At 37.0% G+C, this 24433-nt stretch overlaps 1 protein-coding gene across 7 annotated transcripts in view; it reads right to left on the reverse strand.

Annotated features, from left to right (window-relative positions):
• Positions 1 to 1512: 1512 nt before the first annotated feature.
• Positions 1513 to 24433, reverse strand: part of MTR (5-methyltetrahydrofolate-homocysteine methyltransferase) — a 47304-nt gene continuing 24383 nt past the window's right edge. For 3 of the 7 annotated variants that reach the window (XM_015857899.3, XM_085543334.1, XM_015857901.3), the window contains exons 17-33: positions 24188 to 24304; positions 23930 to 24070; positions 21534 to 21623; positions 20740 to 20892; positions 20078 to 20185; positions 15656 to 15756; positions 14183 to 14250; positions 13237 to 13357; positions 11861 to 11942; positions 10995 to 11093; positions 10383 to 10458; positions 8878 to 9033; positions 7940 to 8136; positions 5322 to 5522; positions 3865 to 4057; positions 3168 to 3280; positions 1513 to 3034 (exon numbers count right to left, since the gene is read on the reverse strand). In XM_015857899.3, the coding sequence (XP_015713385.2) occupies positions 2948 to 3034; positions 3168 to 3280; positions 3865 to 4057; positions 5322 to 5522; positions 7940 to 8136; positions 8878 to 9033; positions 10383 to 10458; positions 10995 to 11093; positions 11861 to 11942; positions 13237 to 13357; positions 14183 to 14250; positions 15656 to 15756; positions 20078 to 20185; positions 20740 to 20892; positions 21534 to 21623; positions 23930 to 24070; positions 24188 to 24304 (2103 nt within the window). In that variant the 3' untranslated portion in view covers positions 1513 to 2947. Of the gene's footprint in view, positions 3035 to 3167; positions 3281 to 3864; positions 4058 to 5321; positions 5523 to 6201; positions 6335 to 7939; positions 8137 to 8877; positions 9034 to 9055; positions 9185 to 10382; positions 10459 to 10994; positions 11094 to 11860; positions 11943 to 13236; positions 13358 to 14182; positions 14251 to 15655; positions 15757 to 18004; positions 18124 to 20077; positions 20186 to 20739; positions 20893 to 21533; positions 21624 to 23929; positions 24071 to 24187; positions 24305 to 24433 lie in introns of those variants that run through there. The other 4 variants (XR_014944725.1, XR_014944726.1, XM_085543335.1 and 1 more) reach the window with 4 other exon arrangements.

The raw sequence follows: 24433 nt of genomic DNA on the forward strand, positions 1-24433 counted from the left end.
AGGGGGGTTGGGACTGGGTGATCTTAAAAGTCCCTTTCAGTCCAAACCATTCTATGAGTCTCTCCTGACAGTCACCAATAAATTTTATCCGCCTCAAAACTTAATCACCGTGCTGCTGGCCTGACTACAAAATATGAGTATCAAAAGTAAGCGAACATCTCAATTGGTAAAAAAATGTGACCTTTTTCCTTTATAACTTACCTTCTCTTTGGAAAGAAGAACAAAAATATTTCTTACTCAAGATACCAACTGACATTTCAAAACAGTCCCAGTCAAAAATATTGGTATAACAGCAGGAATAACTCTTCCAAACATGCTCTCACAATGGCAGGTTTTGCAGACAAAGATGAAGATCTTTCTCAATGTATGGATAAAGTAAGCGGGACAGCATTTGAAAGCCACTGCTTATAATACAAGGTAACATCTCCACTGGGTTACACAGAAGTGGACCTACTTACCGTGTTACTATGAATCCACTAAAGCTGGAAATTTTTCATATTCAGGAAAATAAATGAACAAACAATATCAAACCATTCAAGTCAAACTCTGGTCGCATTTGCATGTTCCCAATAAGAATTTCAGACTAAAGAGATACTCTCCTTCAAATGCTGAAGATAAGGAGTGGTGGAGAGGACACATCCCAAACATTAACTGAGGCAAAGGTGCACGTGTGAAAAAGAAAACAGAACAGATTTCAGTTGTTACAGGCTCCATACATTAAGGCCAAATTTTCATTACTATGACTTTCTTTCCCCCAAGTATCATGGCAGTATAAAAGAGCATTCTACTAAGATATCACTCCAGCAACAAGAATCAGCTGATCAACAAAAATAATTATGCCTCTTAATATGCAGAGAAAGGAAGATATTATGTTTATAAATCATTAAAGGATGACACATTCCAAAGCACTCAGTTAAGAACACGCTCAGTGGTGTGGTTTAACCCTGGCAGCAGCTCAGCATCACAGAACTGTTTGCTCACTCTCCCAGGGTGAGGAGAAGATTGTAAAGACTCATGGGTTGAGATAAAGACGGTTTACCAGGTAAAGCAAAAATCACACATGCAAGCAAGAAAAAATAAGGAATTCATTCACTACTTGGCATAAGCAGGTAGATAAGATGTTCAGAATCTCCCAGAAAAGCTGGGCTCAGAACATGCAGTGATTTCTTGGGAAGACAAGAGCCATCACTCTGAATGACTCCTCTTCCTCCTCCTTCACCCCAGCTTTTACTGCTGAACATGAGGCCATATGGCACAAAACATCCTTTTGGCTAGTTCTGGTCAGCTGCCCTGGCTGTGCCCTCTCCCAGCTCCTTGTGCACCTCCAGCTCCTCACGGAGCTGGATCAGAAATATCAGAAATACAAAAGACTGTGACTATGTGTATGCATTGCTCAGCAACAACTTCACTGCTGTCACCACTATTTTCACCCAGTATCCAAACACCAGCATCACATAAACCTCTTTAGAGAAAATTTGCACTATCCCAGCCAAAACCACGACCCTCAACTACTTTAAGAACCCAATAGCATCATTTATTCTTTTAGATTAATAACACAACATGTACACTAATTCTGAAGTTAGTTACTCACATTACAGCAATGTTTATTGCCATTCAAATAATTCTAAAACAAGCATTGACAGCTTAGCCTTTATTAAACTGCTGATTAAAGATGATTCTTTTAGCATAAAGTTAGACAGATATCTCAAAAGTTGTAACTTTACAGGTTACAGACAGACCACTTATGGGTCTTTTCTTTACAGTTAGAGATCAGGAAAGTGAGACTTTCCTGCCATAATATTTTATGACATTCGCTTTTAAATAATACTTGAGGCACTTTAGGGGATTATTAAGAGCTATGAACAATGAACTCACTTGAAGTTAAATCTGAGGAACAATCCTACGGTATTAACTGTTATTTATGATAGTGTTGCTGTTATTTGCTTTTTAAATCAAGGTGCCAGAAGCTTAGAAGTTTGTATAACACTGATTGACTCCAAGATTTCTGATTGCCTGATAATATTAATAATTATGCTTCTAATGAAAGATTGTTTGCATATGGATTAATCCTCAGAATATAACTGTGAGATAAGAAGACAGGAAAGTATCACTATACTTTATTCAGAGTAGAAACAAAGACTGTGGTCAGCTGGAATTAAGCATGAGACAACTGAACAGGCTCAGTCATCTCATTTAGTGTTTTATCATAATGCAGCATCACATTACTGCAGCACATCATATTCTTTTGATAGTTTTAACTACCGTCGTCATCACAAAGCATTTTTAAAACCTGAGTTGTTATTTAGACATAAAAACCAAACAACATTACACTCAAGACCTAATTTGGAGCAGACAGATTTGAGAAAAGGCGATCTGTTTGTACACCAGTTGTTCTTGGTAACTCAGTTTAAAACCTTTGCTGACTTCACAGGAAAAAAACAAAATCACATACTATTTCTGTATGACATTGAGTTGCCAATACACATTCAAATAACAAAAGTTCTGTTGAACATTGGTCCACAGTCAATGAGACATAATTGAGGCCCTCATTTCAAAGCCTTCCTAAGGATAAAAGGGCAGTGAAACTTCCACATCTCACCCTGCATGTTGCTAGGACTAAGGTATGTAAGGCATTCATGGTCCCATATACCTGGTACATCTGAAATATAAGTTCCTTGATCAAAAATTAAGAACAATAAGACAAAATACTGAGCTGGATGGAAGGGAACTTCCCAATAGGAAGAATTTTCTTCTTGCATTTGAATTCATTTAGTTTGTTGGTGTAGTTGTGGTTCTGGGCTTTTTTTGGACCACACGAGTGACAAAAACAACAAAACACTTCCAAAGAACACTAAGGGCAGTGATGAAGGAAAATAGATGCCACTTCATTCTTCCTTCTGGCAAATGGACCATAAAAAGGAAATGCTTGCTCATGTATCTCTCACAGTTATTCAGCATCATATCCCAAAATGGGTCCCAGCCATTTCTCCACTTCTGCCACAGACAATTTTTTTCTTAGTGCATAATCTTCCACCTGCAAAGGGAACACAAAACACGATAAAATTTTGAGAACTCTGGCTTTTTGTGTTGACAAAAGCTTTTGAAGCAGCTGGATAAAAGCTGTTTTTGAATGCTGTAACACTACCTCAACAGACTGCACAAGTTACCTGATCTTTACATATCTTGCCAACAGCAAAATATTTTGATTTGGGACTGGAAAAGTAGAGGCCAGAAACTGCAGAAGCAGGTGTCATTGCCAGTGATTCAGTTAAACCAATTCCTGAAAAAGAGAATGAAAACATACTTGGTCTCCAGATTGAAAATAAGCATAAGTTCAGAGTCTTTTTCTGTCAGACAGCTCCCAGCAAACTCACAATCAAGAAGCTTTCCAATGAGTTAAGAAGATACTTATCCATTCCAAAGAAAGTATATAAAATTTAACATATATTGCAGACTTTCATTACTCTTCATTACAGGAAAACAGAGTTACCATCTCAAGGTAACTGTAGACCAGGAAACACATAGCAGAATTAGCTTTTATTTTGTCTATATATGGAATGTTATCTTGTAGCCGTAAGGATGCTAGAATTTTTCTCTCTGCATAGCAAAACCCTGTTTGCATGCAATTTGCTAACTAAGGACAAAACTCCTTTAGCAAAACCACTGGAAGCATTTTGTATGTTTTTTCCTTGCATGAGCAAAAAATAAAAGCAACAATGGAAGAGGAAAAGCAGCAATTTCCAGAACCATGTCAGTTCCATTTTACCTGCAGTTCTGCACGCTCCCATTCTTTGTATTGTTGGCATTTCATTCTCTCATTAAACAAAAACAATTGAAAAGTCTCAGTGATGTTGATGTAGTTACCTGTTGTTTCCTCAATGTTAGCGAGCTTCCACATAGTGAGTTTTTCTGTATGGTCAGGCTGGCTTGGATAACCAGGAGCAGGCCGAATTCCCTCGTATTTAATTTTGCGCAGGTCAGAAAGATCTAGCTGCTCATCACTACAGTAAGCCCAGAATTCCCTTCTAACTCTTTCATGGAGCTCCTCAGCAAATGCCTTGAAAGACATGGTAAATATATATACATATGTAGTTACCACAAAATAATATATATTTCTTTGTGGAAATGAATGCAATAGTTATTTGATGAAGATGTACAATGATAAAGACTTCCTCCTCGTTTCCACTTTGGCTTTTTTAAGATCTTTTAAGATTTTAACATTTTTTAAATCTTACAATAGGTGAAAATTTTGATCACATTAAAATATCCATACCACGCTTATTTTTCCAGTTCAGGTGCTTCAGTTTTTTCTCTTATTGGTAGATAATTTTTGTTATATTGCTTTCAAATCCTGCAGTTAAATAAGTATTTAGAGCAGTAACTAAAGAAAATGAAGTTCAGTATGTAATGGTAGTATTACGTTATCAAAGCACTGAAGATAACAAGTCTATTCTGGATATCTCCTACAGATCTACCTATGGAATGACACATCATTCTGGCCATACTAGTATCAGATGTAAATACAGACTACTGCTCTTTTTCAGCGCTGTATCTTTCCTCTGACTGAAAGTGAGTGGCAGTTGTTTTGCACCTGTTCTTATAGACTAACACTGCTCTGCCAGCAATGGCTGCATTCAGAAGAAATTTCCACTTGGGTAAACATCCTTCAATGGCATCAAAGAATTATTTCTAAAACTCTCTTACAGTTTAAAATACACAACTACAGTCAATTCTACTTGTACTTTAGTTCCTATAAATTTTGCACTGATTACTTAGGTATAAGCATGGAGGCAAGCAGACAGAGGTAGAGTTGGAGAGAAGGGACAGAACTTTCTAAACCACTTCAGTTACAGTCTTAAGAGCATGCCTGTTTAAGTCTAAGGTACATTAAATCAAAAGACTTGTGACCTGGACACATCTCCATGGTTACCACTGAAGCTGAAAGCACATCAGTGCAGTGTCAAGCAACTCAAGAATACTGGAGCGTTTAGTCTGGGTCTGAACACTCATTCTCTTGTACGTGAAACAATATTTAAAGACAGTTTTGTTTAAGATGCCTTGTTTAAAAACATACTAAATTCTACCAACTATCAAAACACCCATAAAGAACTTGGAGAAGTTTTTGCAGCTGGTAGGTACAGATAGCAGACTCCCTTCTGGCTCAGAAGATGACTCTCCTCTTAAGAGAAGCTCAGTAGAACCAGTTTTTACTTCCAGATTTAATACAGGGCATGCTATAACACAACACTCTAAGTCTATGCTAAAACTTGAAACAGCAGTTTGTCAAACCTAGAACAGAGAAACATGATAAAACTTCATACCTCAGCCAGTCGATCTCCAAGCGCCTTTACCATTATGATATTGTACTCATCATCCTGTCTCCTGAAGTCATTGCATAACTCATCTACACCAAAGCAGGCTACAGCAAAAAGGCCTAAGTAGTCACAAATGCCAGAATCCAGTGGTGCTATGAAGTCAGAGAGACAGTAATACGGATCTGTACAGGCAGAATCTTTTTCAGCCTAAAGTAAAATAAATAAATAAACAAATAAGCCAGAAGATTAAAAGAACATATTATTAGTGCATTATTGATCCAAGCACCAGTATTTTTAAGACTAAAGGGCTTGGGGCATTTCTGACAAATACCTAACTAAGTCTTTGAGCTACAACAGCTTTCCTCTCCTTAAATTAGATGAAAAGTACTTCTATTCTTCTGAGGGTGTTTAGATCACTAAAACAATATGTCAAAGGAGGGAGATGCTGTACTGAACAGACACAGAGAGATGTTCTGGTTCTATTTACAGCTGGTAAAATTTAACAGCTTATTCTGCAGACAAAGTATTACAAAATAGCAAACACTCTTGTGCCAACCACTGGGGACCAAGAGGAATTTTCCATCTGTATCACTCAGACTCCACATTTGTCAACAAAATGGATAGCTGATGGATGCACCTCAACTATGCAAACTGCAGAATTCTTCAGCAGCTCCCACTATGGAATGTCTGTGAGAGTCTATAAACACTCCTTGTTTCTTGTGCCACAAACCACACGCTCAGCAGGCACAGAAAAAACAACACTCTGGGAATTATGTTTGGACTGTTCGTGTACAAACTGAAAAAAAATGCGTTTATCACTACTGAAAAGTTGAACCCCAAACAAGGTCCAAAGAGGGTTTATGCAAAAAGGAAAGACCCCACTCACCGCACCCTTTCCCAAAATGGAAAAAAGGGAATAGAAAGAGGCGACTGAATGCTGGCAACACCACCAAACAAGAAGTTTTACATCTAACAAGGAGCTGAGGATGAAACCAGTATTTGTTGTAGGAACATAACTGCTGTTAAAAAAAAAAAAAAACATAAAAAATGTGGGACGCCTTACAAAGAAATAAAATTAGATCATAGCTATCACTTGACTGGAGAATCCTCTCCAAGTTTTCTTATTCCATGGTACTATTTCAGTGTTTAACAATGCTTTCAACCCAATCCCAAATATAGTTTAAAAAACAAAAACAAAACAACCGCCATCACCTCTCACAACCAAAGATAAATGGCCAGTAAACTCTGTATAATATGAGGTTTTAACAAGTACCACAAAAGAGAAGACATTTTGTTTTCCTTCATTTGATCCCTATTTAAATTTAAGGGTCTTTTCTATTGATCATAGTTACAAGACTAAAAATCTCTAGCTTGCAGATTCACATCTCATGCTTAATGATGGCATCATCATGGAGAGAACTCTGTGTACCAAGAGGAAGATTTTATATACAAAACACAAGACCATTATTCTTTTCTGTTCTTCTCTGGTGAAGCCTCTGCTGGATCACTACATACACTAGACTGAAATACATTCAGCTAAAATGGGTGAGAGTCCAGAGGGATGGTACCCACAATAATGTTGTTTCATGCTCCCACCCTCTCAGAAATCCTCAATAAATTGCAAATACATGAGATAAAAAGAACAGGAAAAGAAAATGTAGTAAACTTGATTTACGTGAGCTATCAAAATGTTTAACTAGGTAGTTAGGCCCTGGAACAGCCTCCCCTGAATGTTTCTGAGAACTGTTTATATAAACATCTGCCATGGACTTGAAAATACACTAAGATCAGTCTCCATGCAATGGATTACCTATTCCAGGGAGCTGGTAGCTAAACTTTAAGCTATTTACTTCTCGGGGCAATTTTGCAATGCTGGCACAAAGTAAGAATAATGTATTTCAAAAATTCAAGTTACTTGTTACATTTGTTCCTGCCATATTTGATGACTAAATATGTGAACTATCAAGAAGTCAAACTGAAATGCAGGGAAGAAAAAAGCAGAATATCTGGAAAATGTACAAGTTATAAAAAATAAAAACTAAAAAAAAATGCAAATTCCAGTATGATTCATGCATAATTACTTAAAATAATGATTCTCACAACTGAAATTAGCACCAAAGCTGCCTCTTCATATGAAGATTTTTATATAAAAAAATTAAGATTATCAGAAACATTAATCTCCACTGAGCTTTATTTTCCAGGTATTATTATAAGAATTATTTTTAATCTTTAACATACCCAAACAAAAATTTAAGGTAGAAACCAGGGATATTATTAAGTTCTAACTTAGCATGTAGGACTAACATGATGAATATATACAGCTCAGTGCTTTAGAATGGTTTAAATAATAAAATGAAGAGAGAAAACTGAGACTTGAAGCTGCCAGGTCTATGAAGCATTCTGTACAACTATCACATTGCAGAATACTGCAAATACTAAAATAGAAATACTTGGGTCATTACTTGCAAGATCTTGTTGTTACTGAGAGAAATGGCAAGACAAGTGCAGACAGATAATGGCAATTATTTACTGCACAGATTTTATTACAACATTTCTGTTCCATTCCTGCAATTCACAAAAAAAAAAAAAGATCACTGTATTTAATAAATGTTCTCTCACTTTACCTGTTGCCTCAGGCCACAGAATTTTGCTATTGGTTCTGAAGATCCCACTGCCTCTTCAGCAGCATACAAATAGATATCATCTTGAACACTTCGAGCTGGCCAGAACCCAAGCACACCCCTGGCTTGTAATTTCTTTTGATTAATCAATATTTTCAGAAGATTTTGAGCATCATTATAAACTTTCTGTGCTTCTTCACCTATTTTAAAAAAAAAAGAGATCCCTTAGAAAAGGCAATCATTCCTGACCACGTGAACAAGACTAAGAATTGCTTAAGATGGGTTCATTTTCCACAAAATTCTCTACTGCAACAATCTGTCAGCTACAGCAAACAGTGAGCATAGCAGTGTGACAATGTCTGTACAGCTGTAACAAGATGTATGTCATAACAATATGCACCTCAAAAGAAACGTTACAGTCATCACCATCCTAGTTGGGGCAGAGGATTCAGAATGAAATGAGCAATAGGGTGTGCATGCACCTATATTACCACAATGCAGTAAATCCCAAATATTTGCTTCAGTTTCATCATGTATTCCAAAGCCTACTGAGTATTATTAGAAAGAGAAAGAGCCCTCTTGATATCTCCATCCTTAACAGGGATATGTGCTAATTGCTCTGTTGCCATTTCCTGTCATTAAAATAGCAACCCATGTTTTAGCAGTGAATTCTAAATATGACTAAGCACCTTCTTACCTCACATGACAACACCAGTAAATGTTGTTTAAAACACAAATTACTTCAGTAACATTTAAGTGCCAACGAATCATAGAATGGCTTGGATTGGAAAAGGACCACAAGGATCATCAAGCTCCAGTCCCCCTGCCATTGGCAGGGCCACCAACCTCCGTTAATGCAGTTTCATCATTTCTGTCTATTTAAAAACATTCACAATCTGAACGCTGCACATGCACAAAGTAAATGCAATTTCCTTACTTACCTACTGTTTTATCATTAAAGACTTTAGGAAAACCCCGGTTGGGATATTTTCCTCTAAGTTGCCAAACATCAAAGAAAGGCTTCCAGTCGATGTATTCTACCAGCCTCTTCAGATCATAATCTTCAAAGACTTTCGTACCAATGAATTTTGGTTTCACTGTAGGAATCAGAAGTACAATCTGACATGAAGACAATTATTTAATATTGCTCTTATGGTTGCTGCTTCCCAGCCTCCACCACTGCAAATGAACTCTTCTAAAGTTATTTCAAATTCTCACTGTCACATCCTTCACAAGTCAGTCCATACTCTGGGTTTAAAAAAAAAAATAATCATAGAAAGTCAAAAGAGAAATGTAAGGTCTTTTGTACTTTCCTGTAAATCAACTCTTACTTAATGTTGGAATCTCTACTTATTTAATGGGACAAAATATTCAATGTAAGACCAAAAATCAACCTATCCATACCCAAAAGATTCCATAGGCCTGTGTCATACACAATTACGAATACCACTTTCTATTTACAGACATAATGCACTATAATACTGTAAAATAGCTCTGACAATTAATACGGAATTTGTAAGAGCTTCTGCTACCATCACACACTGTTGTGTGTATGCATCAGAACTGAAAGAGAGATATGGATCTACAATATGATACATCTACAAGCTCCGTACTCATTTTATCTCTGCTGCTCACTACTTTGTAACACAACTTTTATTAATATGAACTACTGAAGTTTCCTTGAGACTCTGTGCTGGTTTTCACTAGAATAGATATAACTCTCTTTGAAGCAGCACATGTGATACTATGTTCAAATTTCCTCTGTCTTATCCTTCAAATTCTCTTCCCCATTCCACTGGGGTGGGAGTGAGTGAGCAGCGGTGTGCAGCTTAGCTGCCTAAGAGGGGTCAATCTGCAATAGTCTTGTAAATGAAGTGACAAAGCAGTCACCTGTTAATGCCACTGCAGTAGGCACCTTCTTGTGGAAGGCTGTTTATAATCTGGTGTTTACTATTAAAACAACTAAAAAGGTACAAGAGACAGGTAGAAAACATGTCTACCTCTTTCTCCATTAAATTTTAAGCAGGAATTTGATAAAGTGGTCTGTCACAACTTGTGTTGCTTGAAAGCAGTATGAGCCAGTTCAATATTATTTTGGAAAGGGTGCATTACTCTTATTTTTGATTATGTGGGGTTACAGGTGATTCTGTTTTAGACATTTTTTCCCATTTTCTTATTAATTTCTGTTTTGAAATGCTTTGTTGTTGTTTAACTGCTGTGAAAAAATATAAAGTTGAAACAGATCAGCAAGACAGAACATAAACAATGGAAAAAAAGTCTGCTCATACAGACATGAGTTTATTCAAGTTGTTACCCTATTTCTAACACAGTGCTACAATGTCTTGAAGTTTAACAAAGTATCATCCAATTATCTAAATAAGCAGACAAAATGAAACAAAAACACAACAAAATCAACACCTCTACCACCAACAATATATAGACTGACCGGGTTTGTGGTCTGACAACCAGTCATTATGGAAACCTTTTCTTCTAGCTTGCTGAAGAGACAAGTATCTTCTTTCCTGTACGGACATAAAGGTTATGCTTATAAAAACACCCATCTTTCTAACAGACTCTAACCATGGCAGTGGACATACAGTTCTAGTAAAAACCTTCTAAAGGACAATTTGCACAACACAACAGGAAAATATGGTAGCGTGAAACACTCAATAGAACACAGTACAGGATCAGCAAAAGCAATTGGTGTCATTTTAGTCACCTCAGTGTATTTCCCTGTTTTCAGCTACTGCCATAGGAGAGCACTGGTCTCCTGAAAACTGGTTAAGCTGACACAACTGCCAGCCCCACAGAGATATCCCAGATTTCAGCGAGTTTTCATTTCAGACCATCAAGAATTTGCCGGCAGTATTCATGCAGAATTATAGGCTAAATGTAACTATATATATGTGTGTGTGTATGTATACACATATATTTGTATTTTTTCAAAATCAGCACAAGTGTACATCAAGGTCTTCATAAAGAGCTGAAACTCAGTAATTATATAAGCACCTACCACTTCAAACAAGAAAAAAAAAAACTAGATTAATTACATTTGTACCTTGAGAGACTCATAGTGCTCTTGCCTAATTTCTTCATATTCCTCTAATATTTCTTCAAAGAAATCATCCTTTACACTTTCATCTAAGAGCTGGGAGCACTGCAGAAAGGAAAGAGAACAAAGTACATACTATGAGAACACAGTATGAATTTCTGACTAAGCTATCTTTCAGAGGCTAGTTTCAGTGAACTTTAGGCAATTACACCTGACAATACTAACTTAAGCCTTACCACTAAATGGCAAACTACATTCAAAACATACTTAAACATCAGATTATGAGTGAGAATACTGCTCCTCTACACAGGCAATATTAGCAGAGTCCCATCTGCTTCTTAAAAGACCCAGAGGAGGGATACTCTATGACTCTGGAGGCTGAATAGTCAAAGAAACAACAGGCAGCTACTTCTTTTCATCATTTATTTTTTTGCTAATACTGCCTATTTGTCTAACAGAGAGAGCTCCTATTCAGTCAGTCACTTCATAGTACTACTTTCCTGATGCCGTATCTCTAATCACACAAATACACTCAAAACAGGGAGAACAGTAGATCACATATAATCACATCTCTTCTTGTTTTTAAACATCTCAGAACTATAGTCAAGGATTCAGAGTGAATCACATCTGCACCACTAGATAAACCAACACATAAACAGAGGTATCCAATGACAGTAAGTCAAATCAGCTTGATGAGATAACTAAGTGGCTATAAAAAATATTGCTGACTAGTTTAGGAAGTGGTCTTTGTAACATCCCTTCCATTTTTTGCCATAATGTTAAACCTTAGACAAAAAAAAACTAGAGGCATAAGAAAGAAAAGCAGGGCACGCATATTTGCATAAATGAGAAAATTATAAATTAGAACTTACAACCACAACACTCTTGGATGCATCCAGGACATGAATTACAGGTGCGCTATAGCGGGGGGCAATTTTAACAGCTGTGTGTGTTCTGAAAAAAATGAAAAAGAAAAAGAGTGAGTGTTTCATAGCTGAAACAAACAAAAGCAGGAAAACAAACAATAGCTGTTGCAAAATATGAAATACATCCTGACAATTCACAGACCAGAATATCAAAACAAGAAACATCAATGAGTAGCAGATTTTTAATACTAGCTACATAAAAACTTTACTTCAAGGAGTACCAGAATGCTTCATAAGTAATGGGGCAGCTTATATTCCCTCAGTGTCTTATAGCTTATATTCCCTCTGAGCTGTCACCTACTCAAGGATAGTGTATATAAACCACTTAGCAAAGTATGGCAAGGCCATTACACAATGCCCAAAACACCTCTGTGATGCTCATACTAGATATCAGAAAGCTGTTAACATTGTCCTTCAGGACATCATAGAAGCTGTATTATTTCATTTGAATAGATCAAATACAACAAGGTGTCAACAAAAACGAGTTCAGACTATGGAATGCAAAATGGTAACTACTTAAAGGCAAACTGCTAGAATGTGTCCTCCATCACACTGCCTGAACAGGATTGGAGGTTCATTTCAACCAGCGCAGGAAAAAATATCAGTGCCGAAAGATAACAGCTCCCTGATGTCTATATGACCACATCTAGCGTCAGAATCATACACACTGGGGAATCATTCTGGGGAATCAACTTTTTACAAGGGTAGACAGTAAGAGGATGAGGGGGAATGGTTTTAAGCTCAAGGAGGGGAAGTTTAGATTGAATGTCATGGAGAAGTTCCTCACAGAGAGTGGTGAGGTGCTGGAACAGGCTGCCCAGAGAGGTTGTGGACCTGTAAGTGTTCAAGATCAGGCTGGATGGGGCCATGGGCAGCCTGGTCTTATACCAGATCTAGAGGTTAATAACCCTGCCTTTTCCAGGAGAGTTGGAACTTGATTATCCTGGGGATCCCTTCCAATTCAAGCCATGCTATCATTCTATGATATTCAGAATGCTACCTATTTTATCCTTTAGAATAACAGAACCATATTAATATGAACATGCATGTTAATTTTTACAAGTTACCATAATAGTATTTTGACATACAAAATACATTGACAGAAACAAAACGTTAGGTGTGTCTGCTATTTGTTCTGTTCCAACTACATCATAGTTCTGTATTTCAGCACTTGACAAAAGAAATAACATTTGGTGTTAAGCAAATACACACCAAGCATGTGCATCTGAGGAAAATGAGGAAAAGGGGAGAGAGAAATGGCTACAGAAATTTTCCCCTGGTTTACACTATTATCACACACATTCCCAGCAGAGATATCTTACTTAGAAGTAGTTGCTCCTCCAATCAGCAAAGGAATTTTTATTGCCAGTCTCTCCATTTCCTTGGCGACAAAAATCATTTCATCCAAAGATGGGGTGATGAGACCAGACAGACCAATTATATCTATTTAAAATTTACAAACACATACATACAAAAGGTTTAGGAAATCCTGTAAAAATGTATGCATCATTTTAGAGTGGAAGTCTTTAATTTCTAGTTTCATGCATCAGACAGATAACACTGAGATAGAAAGCATGGTAATGTCTTCTAGATTAGACAGCTTTCCAAGAAGGAAAGTGATTCTGAATCCTCAGTGTAAGAGATTTCTCAGTCTTCACAGCTGCTGTACAACTATTGCTCTAGTTTCACAATAAACATACTCTAGAGTATGAGAGAATACTTCTGATTAGCAAACTTCAAACCTCAGAGCCTGAGAACTCTACTCTTAGAAACAGCAAATGAATTTCACCACCTGTGTTCCACACAAATAATCTTTTCCAAAACTGTATCACAACAACTGTAACCCAGTTCAGAAAGTTCAGGTTTTTTACTAGAATAATTCATTCTGCTTCCCTTGCTTTGGTAAGGCCAAATTCTTATACTGATTTTAAACCCAAAATAAAGTTAGTCAACCTTTCCAGATTTCCATTTATCCATGTGCAAAACAAATACTAAAACATCTCTACAAGAAGAGTTGTCCTTTTAATGTATGTTTTCAGTTCCTCAGGCTAAGTTTCATGGAAGAGCCAAATACTAAATAGGTATTACTGTCAATGGAAAAGTTTTGATTTATCTGAAGGTAGTCTGGCAAAATAAAAGGCAGCACAGAAATGCAATGAGTAGCCAATAAAAATAAAAAAACACTAAAAAAAAAACTTAAAAAAAAAAAAACAGAGAACAAGGTTTGAAATTAAATAATTCAGGAGTACTAATGAAATCTCTCTATACCTGCTTTGTTCTCAACAGCAGCTTTCAATATCTTATCACATGGAGTCATGACTCCTAAATCAATAACTCTGTGAAAAGAAGTGAGATGACAAGATTCTTTTAAAGAGTAGTCAGATGGTTTTGTTACAGGGCAAACACATTGCTCTTACTGTGAACAGCTTATTGGAGTTAAAATGAAGATTAATTTTTTTTGTTTCTTTCCACACAACTGTTAAGAGTTCTAATATAGAAAGAACTATAAATCTGAAAAAAAAAATCAGTAAATTAAGGTTACTAATGACACGGTAGATAGAAAATTAGGTTTTTTTGGTCATTATTTTTTTTATTTGAGGTCACTCAGGCAATACTAAACATTTTTGTGGATATCATACCTTATGCCAAGAGTATAAACTGTATAAACTGACTGACTTTGTTCTTTCTTTTTGTCCTGTATTTTATGAAATGAGACACTACTATTTCCTTGCTAACGCTCTATTCCTATTAGCCCAAGCCACTGTCAAAGTTTCCACCTATTTTTCCCACTCCCCTGCTTCAAGTGAGTCACGCAAGCCTGCTGGCTTCATTCAGTCTCACTTGTATTCATGGTGACAGAAAACACCACTTCTCTAAGTTTAAAAAAATAAATAAATTTAAAAAATCAAGAAAGTTGGAAAAAAAAAAAACAACAGAATTTCAAGAAATACTAAAACAAGGGTATGCTGCATATACACAATGTTGTTACTGCCTTCAGTGTTTTGTGTTTTAAAATGATGAAATTCTCTTGGCTCTTTTTTGAAGAACAAACCAAAATCAACGCAAAACAAAGGAATGACAAGACAGAGTTTCAGAGCATTCAGGTCCGCACAACAGAGGGCTCTGACAAAAAAATGCCCATTCGTTCCAACGCCATTGTCAAACCTGCTGTATGCACACAGGCCTTGTAAGTACCGACTTTTCTTGAAGTTCCACTTCTTGAAGCTCAGAATTAAAACCTCATCTCTTATTTAACAAGATACACCGCAATGTGTTTTAAAAACCTTGTAGTTGACAAACAGCTTGAAAAACATACCAAGATTTCCTTTTTTCTCAGCACACCACAAAACACACAAGCAGTCTTGCCTACTGGAATTGTTCTGTCTGTTTTTTTAAATATTATATTTCTATGCTTAAGGCTTTATACATAAGTTTAAATAATATTACATGCAAAACTTGGTTCTCCCACTTATTTTTCAGTTTAATATTAAACTGTATTCATCTCAGATGGCAGTTTCTTAAGGAAAAGGTATTACAGAAAGATGTTCAAATCCCTCTTGCCTCCAAATTTGTAATAACTGGTATGATCTATGTTCCCTGTCACAGCTGGGGAAGGGAGAACAGTTGCTACTATATGTCCATCTCTAACTATTATCTCCACAGCTTCAGTAGGCCGACTTATACAAATTACCCAGCTTTTTTTCAGTTATGCTCCCAGCTACCCAGTTTTAGTCTCTTTACCTGAAGTTGTTGCATCCCAGAACGACTCCCACAATGTTCTTGCCAATATCATGTACATCACCTTTCACGGTTGCTAGTACTATTGTACCATTATAAGGATCCTGAAAGTTGAACAAACAGCACAAGAATTCTATTACTCATAAGCTTCAGTATTCTCATCATCAGTAGAAGTGATACAATCAATATTAACAACTACTTCATAGGATGCAGGTAATAAAAACTTGCACAAGACACGTTCATGCAAATTGACTGCATGTTTTTCAAAACTGCTAAGAAAAATAACACAATGCCACACACACAAACAAATCAGATTTGGATGGCATTCTGTGTAGTGCAATAACTGAAATCCCAAAGTAATTCTGTTTCAAGTGCAGAACTCACCAATAAACATTTTAAGTGTTTCAAACAATAGGGTATGAAGATTCACGATTCTACATCTGGTCATGCAGCAAGGGCAATCTTTCTCCAACTCAATGGTGAGCAGAATGAGAGGAATCAGGGAAAGCAGAAAAGACTAACCACGCAAAACAAACAGCAAGAGACATTTCAGTTTAGTGATCAGGCTACTTCAGACTGCCCAGTTTGAACCAACGCTTTGATAAAAGAAGCTCCTTGAAGAAGGGTGCGTGTACTGTCAGACTGAACCTGTTAGGTGACTCTCAGCCTGACAAAGGGTCCTGCCAGCAGTGTAGTAGTGGAACTCCTCTACAGTCCTCCAGTCTTTGTGACATGAGTCTTTGTGATACATTTTTAGTGGCCTCATTCATAGTCTTTTGGAGCAGCTCCAGACATGTTTGAATTGATGCAGGATGAAATGCCTGACTACCTGAATTGCACAGAAATTTAAATCAAGTGGAAACCTGAGTATGTTGAATTTGGAAATACCTACCAGCCCAGACAGTCTGTCACCTCCTCTGCAAAGGGACAAAGCATACTGAATTCCTTGGCACTATAAATTAGCTTCATGTTGCATCAACCTACACTGCCCTCTGTAATCGCAATTGTCTGTTTGTTGGGTGGTCTTATATAGAGTGATAATAGCATTTCCCATGGTCCCAACATAACTATTTACAACACTGGGAAACTTCACCAATGCTGCTGCTTACTAAAAATCTACTATCTCCCCAGTGCTCCCATTCTGCAGAAGACCACAGAACTACAAATACAAAATGAAGGAATGTCGGCCATCTACACATCAACACAGATTTTGCAGTTGAAAATAAGTTGCTGGAATATAAGAGAAAGGTTGGGAAATAAATTAATCAAACACTGGAAGATAAAAAAATGATGCTCCCAATAACTGCTCATGATTTAACTCCTGATTGATATGCAAGTTAAAACATTGCCTATGAGAAGAATGCATATGCGAGCTGAGCAATGAACAATATGAGCCAGAGTACACAGTATTTCAGCACTTTGAATAAACCATACTTAGGATACACTGTGGTTTCAACTGTCTCAAGCAAGGAGGTCCTCAAGTTCTGGGCATGTATCCAAATGCTTCTTTTTAAAAATCTTGATAGAGATCCACAGCCACAGCAATTTATCCTCAAATGTAGCTATCAACACAACGCATTTCCTGGCTGTGAGACTAAAACCACCCCCGAGGTTACAGTAGCCTGGGTAACATTAGACTGATCAGCCACCAGATTCTGCAAGTCATTTTCCTCCAAGTCCAAATCTAAATTTGGGGATAAATGCAGCTGTTTTTTCTTTCCGCAATGAGAAAAATACTCACAATGAAAGACTAAACCTTTGCCCAGCAGAATGTGGAAGAAGCAAAATGACAGGGGCTCCACTTTTTCCTCTCCTGTCCCCCTCAGAGGCACACTGTGCCTCACAATCTCTTGTAGTATTTTCAAAGGACCTCCTAGATTCCACTTTTCACATTTTATCCAGAGAATTAAGCGCCAGAAGGTCCCAGATCAGTGCCCATGGAGGCAATACGGTAACAAATTTCACTGATTTCAAATAGCACCATTACAATCCAAAAGGTGCCAAATACCAACATTGTTATCTGCATTAAATTAAGGAACAGCACAAACAGGAGAAAGATGACACACAGCAAGGTGACTCATGACAAAAGAACAGATCTCCTTGAGACATTAGAGAGAAGACACTGTCTTTACATGCAGAAAAGACTGTGCTTCCATTGAGATTAGTGGGGTTTCATTATCAGGTTGTTTATCTTTCTAAAATATTAGTTGTACTCTTTATGTTTATGTTGAATTATCACTCAACAGATTCACAGCAAACAGAAAGATATACAGTAAGAACATTTGAAAGGAGGAATTAGAAACCACTCAAAAATCCAGAGATGAAAAGCCAAAGAAAGCACACAAATATCACCTTTTCTCTAGACTCAGCCATTCTTCTTATTTGTGTTAAACAGCAGATTATGATAAAAGCTATTGCCTCTGAGAACTCATGAAGACAATGTAATGTTCCACAGGACTAAAGAAAAGTTGCTGCACAACATAAATTTGACAGTCAGACAAAGGCAAGAGTAGAAGAAAAATATTTAATCAACAAAACTGCACCTACAATTGCATTCTAGCAGACATGAGTATTTTAAGATCTTGTCTGTTTCTTCTGAACTTTTCTACCGCAGAGAACCTTGCTAGTACCAAGAAAGAATAGATGTCCTACATCTTCATTTTCTAATGCTCCCATCACACATACCATTAATCAAATTTGGAAGAAGATACTCGTAGCATATGCTCAGATAGATAATAAAACTTTTCTCAGAGAGTAATCATCAGCTTTTGCCTGTCAAATAGGACATTCTATAAAGGAAAGGCCTACAAGAATCAGAAAGTATTTGGTAACCTACGTCACCAAATTACCAAAGTAAACTAAGATGATCTACAAAACATAAGAATAACACCAGGAGAGAGAGAGAGGATGTAAAAAATAGGATTCAAGATCAACTTGATACACTGAAAAAGCGCACTAAAATAATTAAGATAAAATTCAGCAACAGTACTAAAAATATAACATGTAGGGTTAAAATAAGAAAGAATAGAAAGAAAATCTAAAACAGGCAATAGCTTACAAAAAATGTTAACGCAATACATATTACAGGGCAAAATTGGAATTCAAAGTCAATACAAGACTACAAAGCCCACTGCCAGATATTTTGTTTGGCACTGGCAAAGCCTCAGGTAAACACAGAGCTGGTTTGGTGTCCTATTAAAGCTTCTTTACATCGTAAGTCAGTGAATAAAAGCTCTTAATTTCCATAAGCAATAGATTGTTATGCTTTAGTATCATTAATGCATTTCATTCCCTCCACATTCTAACTTACGTATCTTTCTACTGAAATTTAAGATCCATTTACTCCTAATAGGACGCAGAAACTTTATTTCCTTAGTCTCTACAGATATGTCTAACACATTAAGACTGCACAGTATTTTGTGGTCTTCAGACTTCATATACAAGTCAGTGCCTCCCAAACTTTCACTGAAGAAAGTGCATTGTCTGCACTTCTGGACCTTTCTCTTTGGTCTCTTTTGAGAGGCTTTTACTGGTCAACATATTTTCCTTGAGTACCTCCTTGAAAACTTGATGCTGTCCTCCTTGTCCTATCAGTGGGCTGAGTAGAGCAGAAAATTCTATACATTCTACTCTTTGTTTGTTTGGTTTGTTTTGTTTCCCGGTCATACGACACTGTTGACTTACCTGCTATTTGTAATAACCACAATCCTTTCTATGGGAACTTACTACCTAACTCAGTTATTACCTATCATATACTTGTGTCATTTGAGTATTTCTGCTTCCATATTATTACTTTGTATATTCACTACGTTATACTACAAGTAGCCTTCAGAAGGTGGGAGCAACGATCACGTGAAAAGACAACTAACATAAAGAACTTGTCACCTACAGCCTGGTCATAGCTACACGTACAACAAGCATACTGTTCTATCATAACAAAAGGTCTTATGCTGTATCTTAAAAAAAAAAAAATAGAAAAAGCAGGGGGAAGAGTATGCAATTTGGTCAGTTTATCTGAGATAATGGTCAGAGGGAAGTTCTGAGTAAAGGGAAACATGAGCATGAGCAGTAGAAGCCATTGGAAAAATCTGCCACCATCAATGCTAAAAATAGAAGATATAAATAACACTAGAATTAAGTGTCTACAAAATACAAAAAGTAACGACAGAATTAAAGGCCTATAAAAACTTGTGGCATCCTCCAGTACACCCTCACAACAGGTTAGGCATGTACCGAGTAGAACTTCAGAAAACCTGCACTTCATGCACTTCAGACCAACTTCAAATTCAGCCAAGATTGTCAGTTTCTATATGGTTGGATCAGCTCTTCAGCATAAAAACTGAGTAAATGTCGTTAAATAAAATATTTTCAGTTTTTAACATGGCATACTATGAAAGAGTTACTGAACAAAGGACTGTGCCTTGCCTCTTCCTCTGAGGTGCCTTGTTTGGCTCTCCTTTCTTCTCTTTCTTTTTCCATAAAAGGAATAAGGTGGCCAACTGCTTTCTTCATAACTCGAGCAGACTTTATCACCTGCATAAATAAATGGAAGAAAAAAAAGAAGAAAAGAGGGGAGAAAAAATAATAATGAAGATAAAAGTATGGGAATGCCCTAAAATTCATTTGGACAACAAAACTTGTTTCCAAACCAACATTCTACCTTGGCAGAGCATTGTTTGGTAATAGGCTGCTGGCTGTGTAATCCTTTTGATCATTCGCAACAGAATGAGAAGCTACAAACAGGCCCAGATTTAGGTACTAAGTGTGGCAGCCTGCTTGTAATCAAATGATTTTTTTACTTGGATCTTTTTTACCCTTTAGCTCTTTATCATGGGCCAGATTTAAGACTACATTCTAAATAAGCAAAAAGCCTCAGGAGAGAAAGGGAAGAACTACACAAAACTATTTAAAAAAAAAATAAATCAAGTTTCAAAGTACAAAAGAAACAGGGCCACTTCCTGGCAGTATCTGTATTTTTCACAATTCTAACCCTGTGTCTGAAAAAAGAAACAGCATAGCATGTTTTGGCTACAATTTACATCAGTTATTGCCAAATTTGAAAACACATTGAATAGCATTCTATTTACCTGAGGCAGAAACATCTTCCCAGCACCAAAAAGATCACCAACAATTTTCATGCCATTCATCAAAGGGCCTTCAATTATATTTAGAGGTCTAGGATATTTTTCCTGATTTAATCTTGCTTCTTCTGTATCTGCAGTGACATACTTCTCTATGCCCTGAGTAAGAAAACGAAAAGCTTTTATCTTTCTAAAAAAAAACAACTTATATTTAGCTGCCTTCTCACAAAATAAATAAATAAATGAAAAACATACACACAAAAGATAACCTTAGGTATTTCTAGACTTTAAGAATAACTCAAATGTGTAACTACAATACGATTTATCATTAAGCAAAACACTACAGTTCTGAGGAACAAAGTTATTCCAAGTAATTGTGCCCGGTATTAGTGCACTTGTTTTATTTAACCATATCATAACAGAACCACACATTTACATGAAAAGCTTACTCAGCACAAGTGCCATTCAGTGCAGTTTGGTTAAAGCACAGACAGAAAAAACTCTACCAGAAACAACCAACCAAAAAAAACAACCTCAAACCACCCAAAACATGTTCTAGCACCAGCAGAACAAGATTTTGAAGGTCACAGACTTCAAGTTGTTAAGTTTAAAAAAAGTCACACTAATTCTTTGTTAATTACTTTATTTAATTGGTATTTATTCTTAACGATTTTTAAAGCAACAGCAGCTGAGGAATTTTTAAGACAAGAGTGGTCCTTATAGATCAGGAACTAAAATTACAGAACTCTAAAAGCCATGGACCATTTGCATGGGTAGGACAACCTTCTGCACATATTCACCTTTACAAGCGCATATTCCAGTCTTTCCTCCACAGTGCTGTTTCGCCATTCATCAGTCTGCGTCACTTTTTTTCCTCCTTGAGCATGATTCTGAAGAGAAAAAGACTTCCACAGGAGCTTATCAGCACAAAAACTACAACTACGGATTTCACTTTTAAAGAAATGGAGATAACTAAGTACTGACCCACAAAATAATTTCAGGTTATTCTTAAGTGTTTCGTGTTCATATATACATGCAAATCACACTGCAAACACATTTGATGTATTGTAAACACAAAATACATTTATATCCCAGAGTACAGACCTCAGTGAAGATGTAAACAAGGTGGAGATGAAGGAGTGGAAAGGGAAGAGTTCTAATAACTTCCACCTTTCTGAAAATGATGAAATTATTAATCCTGAGGGTTTTAATTCAGGGAATATCATTTAAATTGATTTCTGGCCCACACATGATACTTCATTTTAAAATACTAATAAGTTTGGCACAATTCAGTTCCTACTGTTATAGTTTATATTATTCTGTATAACTGATGTGTTTTCAATCTGAAGACCTACAGAACTACTGTTTGTCATGCTCATATATGGGTGGGCTCCAAACCTCATGTACTCGCTTTGCCCCACATTCCCCATCTCCCTTCCTCTTTACTATGAATGCAAAGGAAAGGCCAAAACGCAAAGAAGCTCACAAGTACCCATCTGAAGTCTTATGGTCCCAATTAACTCCTATACCTTTGAGCGCTCATTAGCAACTTTTTAAAGATAAACCCATTAGGAAAAAAATGGAAATAAGATCTCATTCCTAAAAACAGAAATCAGAATATCAGATCATAGAATTACTCAGGTTGGAAAAGACCTCAAAGATCATCAAGTCCAACCACCGCCTAACTATAGTACCCTAACTCTAACAACCCTCTGCTAAATCATATCCCTGAGCACCACATCCAAACGGCTCTTAAACACATACAGGGACAGTGACTCAACCACCTCTCTAAGCAGCCTATTCCAGCGTTTAACCACCCTTTCTGTAAAGAAGTGTTTCCTAATGAAAGAAGGAACATGTTCACCTGTGAGGTGGTAGAGTACACAACCGTAGATATTTAGATATATTAAACATCCAGCTAGACACAACACTGACCAATCTGCTCTTGCTGACTCCGCTCAGAGCAGAGGCATTGAACTGGATGACCTCCAGAGGCTCCTTTCCACTCCTGCCTTTCTGTTATTCTATGAAAGTGTACAAGCCACTCCTGAATCTCAAGACAGGCATTTCAGCAAGGGAACCATTTCAACTTAAACAAAACCCTCAGAAATGTAGTGTGGGCATGCACAGACTAGACTACAGTGGCCAAAAATACATGCAGATCATTAAAAACATGATTACACTGCATGGCAAACATTTAATAAAATAAAATAAAAAAGTTTGGCAGCATAACTGCCGTAATAGCCACAAATGAGACATTTCTGTTTGAAAACGCTTACAGCTACACACTTTATGGAAAAAAAATTCATCTCAAACTTCAGATGAAAACTGATAACCTAAATTTGCAAGGATTAAGTTCCTCATTCTCCCTGAAGGCCTAGCATTCAAGAAGCTGATTAGGTACATTACTGTTACCCAAAGGAACGGAGAAAACTTCACTGGCGCTCTATTAGAGGTATGATACTTGAAACAGAACTGCATATTCTACGTTCTTTATGTAGAATAAACTACAGTAATTGGAAATAAAAATAATATCAGCACTTTCTGACTAGTAAATACTATTTTGTGTCAAACGAAGCCATGCACAGAAGTGATACTACCAGGAAATGAAGCAGACACTTGCACACTTAAGAGCCAACTAACTCAGAGAGATTTTTGCTGTAGGTTCTATTCAGAGCAGGATTTCAGCAGTTATCCTATGGCCCATAAACTGGAAATCTTCAAGTGATTAATTTGTGTCTTTTACTAACACTACCATGGCAGGAACACAAAAACACCTAACAGCTGATCGTCACTGACATGAGTTACTTGAACAGGAAGCCAGAACCTTCACCTTTTATATATACTCTGAGCATACTAGAGAGTTAGTCTCTGCCTCTCACACCATGCTTTCCATTTATGCTCCAGCTCCACAATTTGATTTGGCTGGGGGTTAGCCATTCCCAGTTTTATTTTCTTGGCAGTTTTATTTTCTTGGATCTTTTAAAGCAACTGTGAAACTGGATGGGCTCAATCTGTTACAGAGTTCACATTTTATTCTATACTAACAACTCAACTGCTTGTAGCATCATCAAGAACTTCTAATACTCACCTTTAGATTGACAGACATGCATATCAGAGGCTCACCTACCTATCACCAGCATTAAAGCCCAGGTGTTAAGCTAACAACTATCCTAAACTTCAAATTTGAAGTTACCTGAGCATAACGTAGAAGCTTCTCTGTCGCATCAGGATCTTTGTTCCAGATTAGATTCTCACATAGCTGTAGCAATTCCTTGTGGATGTCATCATACACTGGCAGACTCCCAGCATTCACAATCCCCATATCCATGCCATACTAAAAAAACAAAACAAACAAAAAACCCACTACCATACAGGAATTCCCCCAAACAGAGCTGTCAGATACAGCATTGCATTTGCCAAACACAAACATATAGAAAACAACACATCATACCCGAATTGCATGGTATAGGAACACCCCATGCATCGCTTCTCGAATGGCGTCCATTCCTCGAAAGGAGAAAGACAGATTGGAAAGACCCCCACTTATTCTGACACCTGGTAGTGTTTCCTGTGGGAATTGCATACAGCTTTTTAGAAAAAAGTATTCCAAGAAGGAAGCATTCAGTCCATAAAAAAGCTGGGCACTTCAGTGACAGTGCACTGGCTGTGCACCCTCTTCCCTGTCCGTCTAGTTATT

This window comes from Coturnix japonica, chromosome 3 (assembly GCF_054131305.1).
Source record: "Coturnix japonica strain WE chromosome 3, WE-NBRP24, whole genome shotgun sequence".
NCBI lineage: Eukaryota > Metazoa > Chordata > Aves > Galliformes > Phasianidae > Coturnix > Coturnix japonica.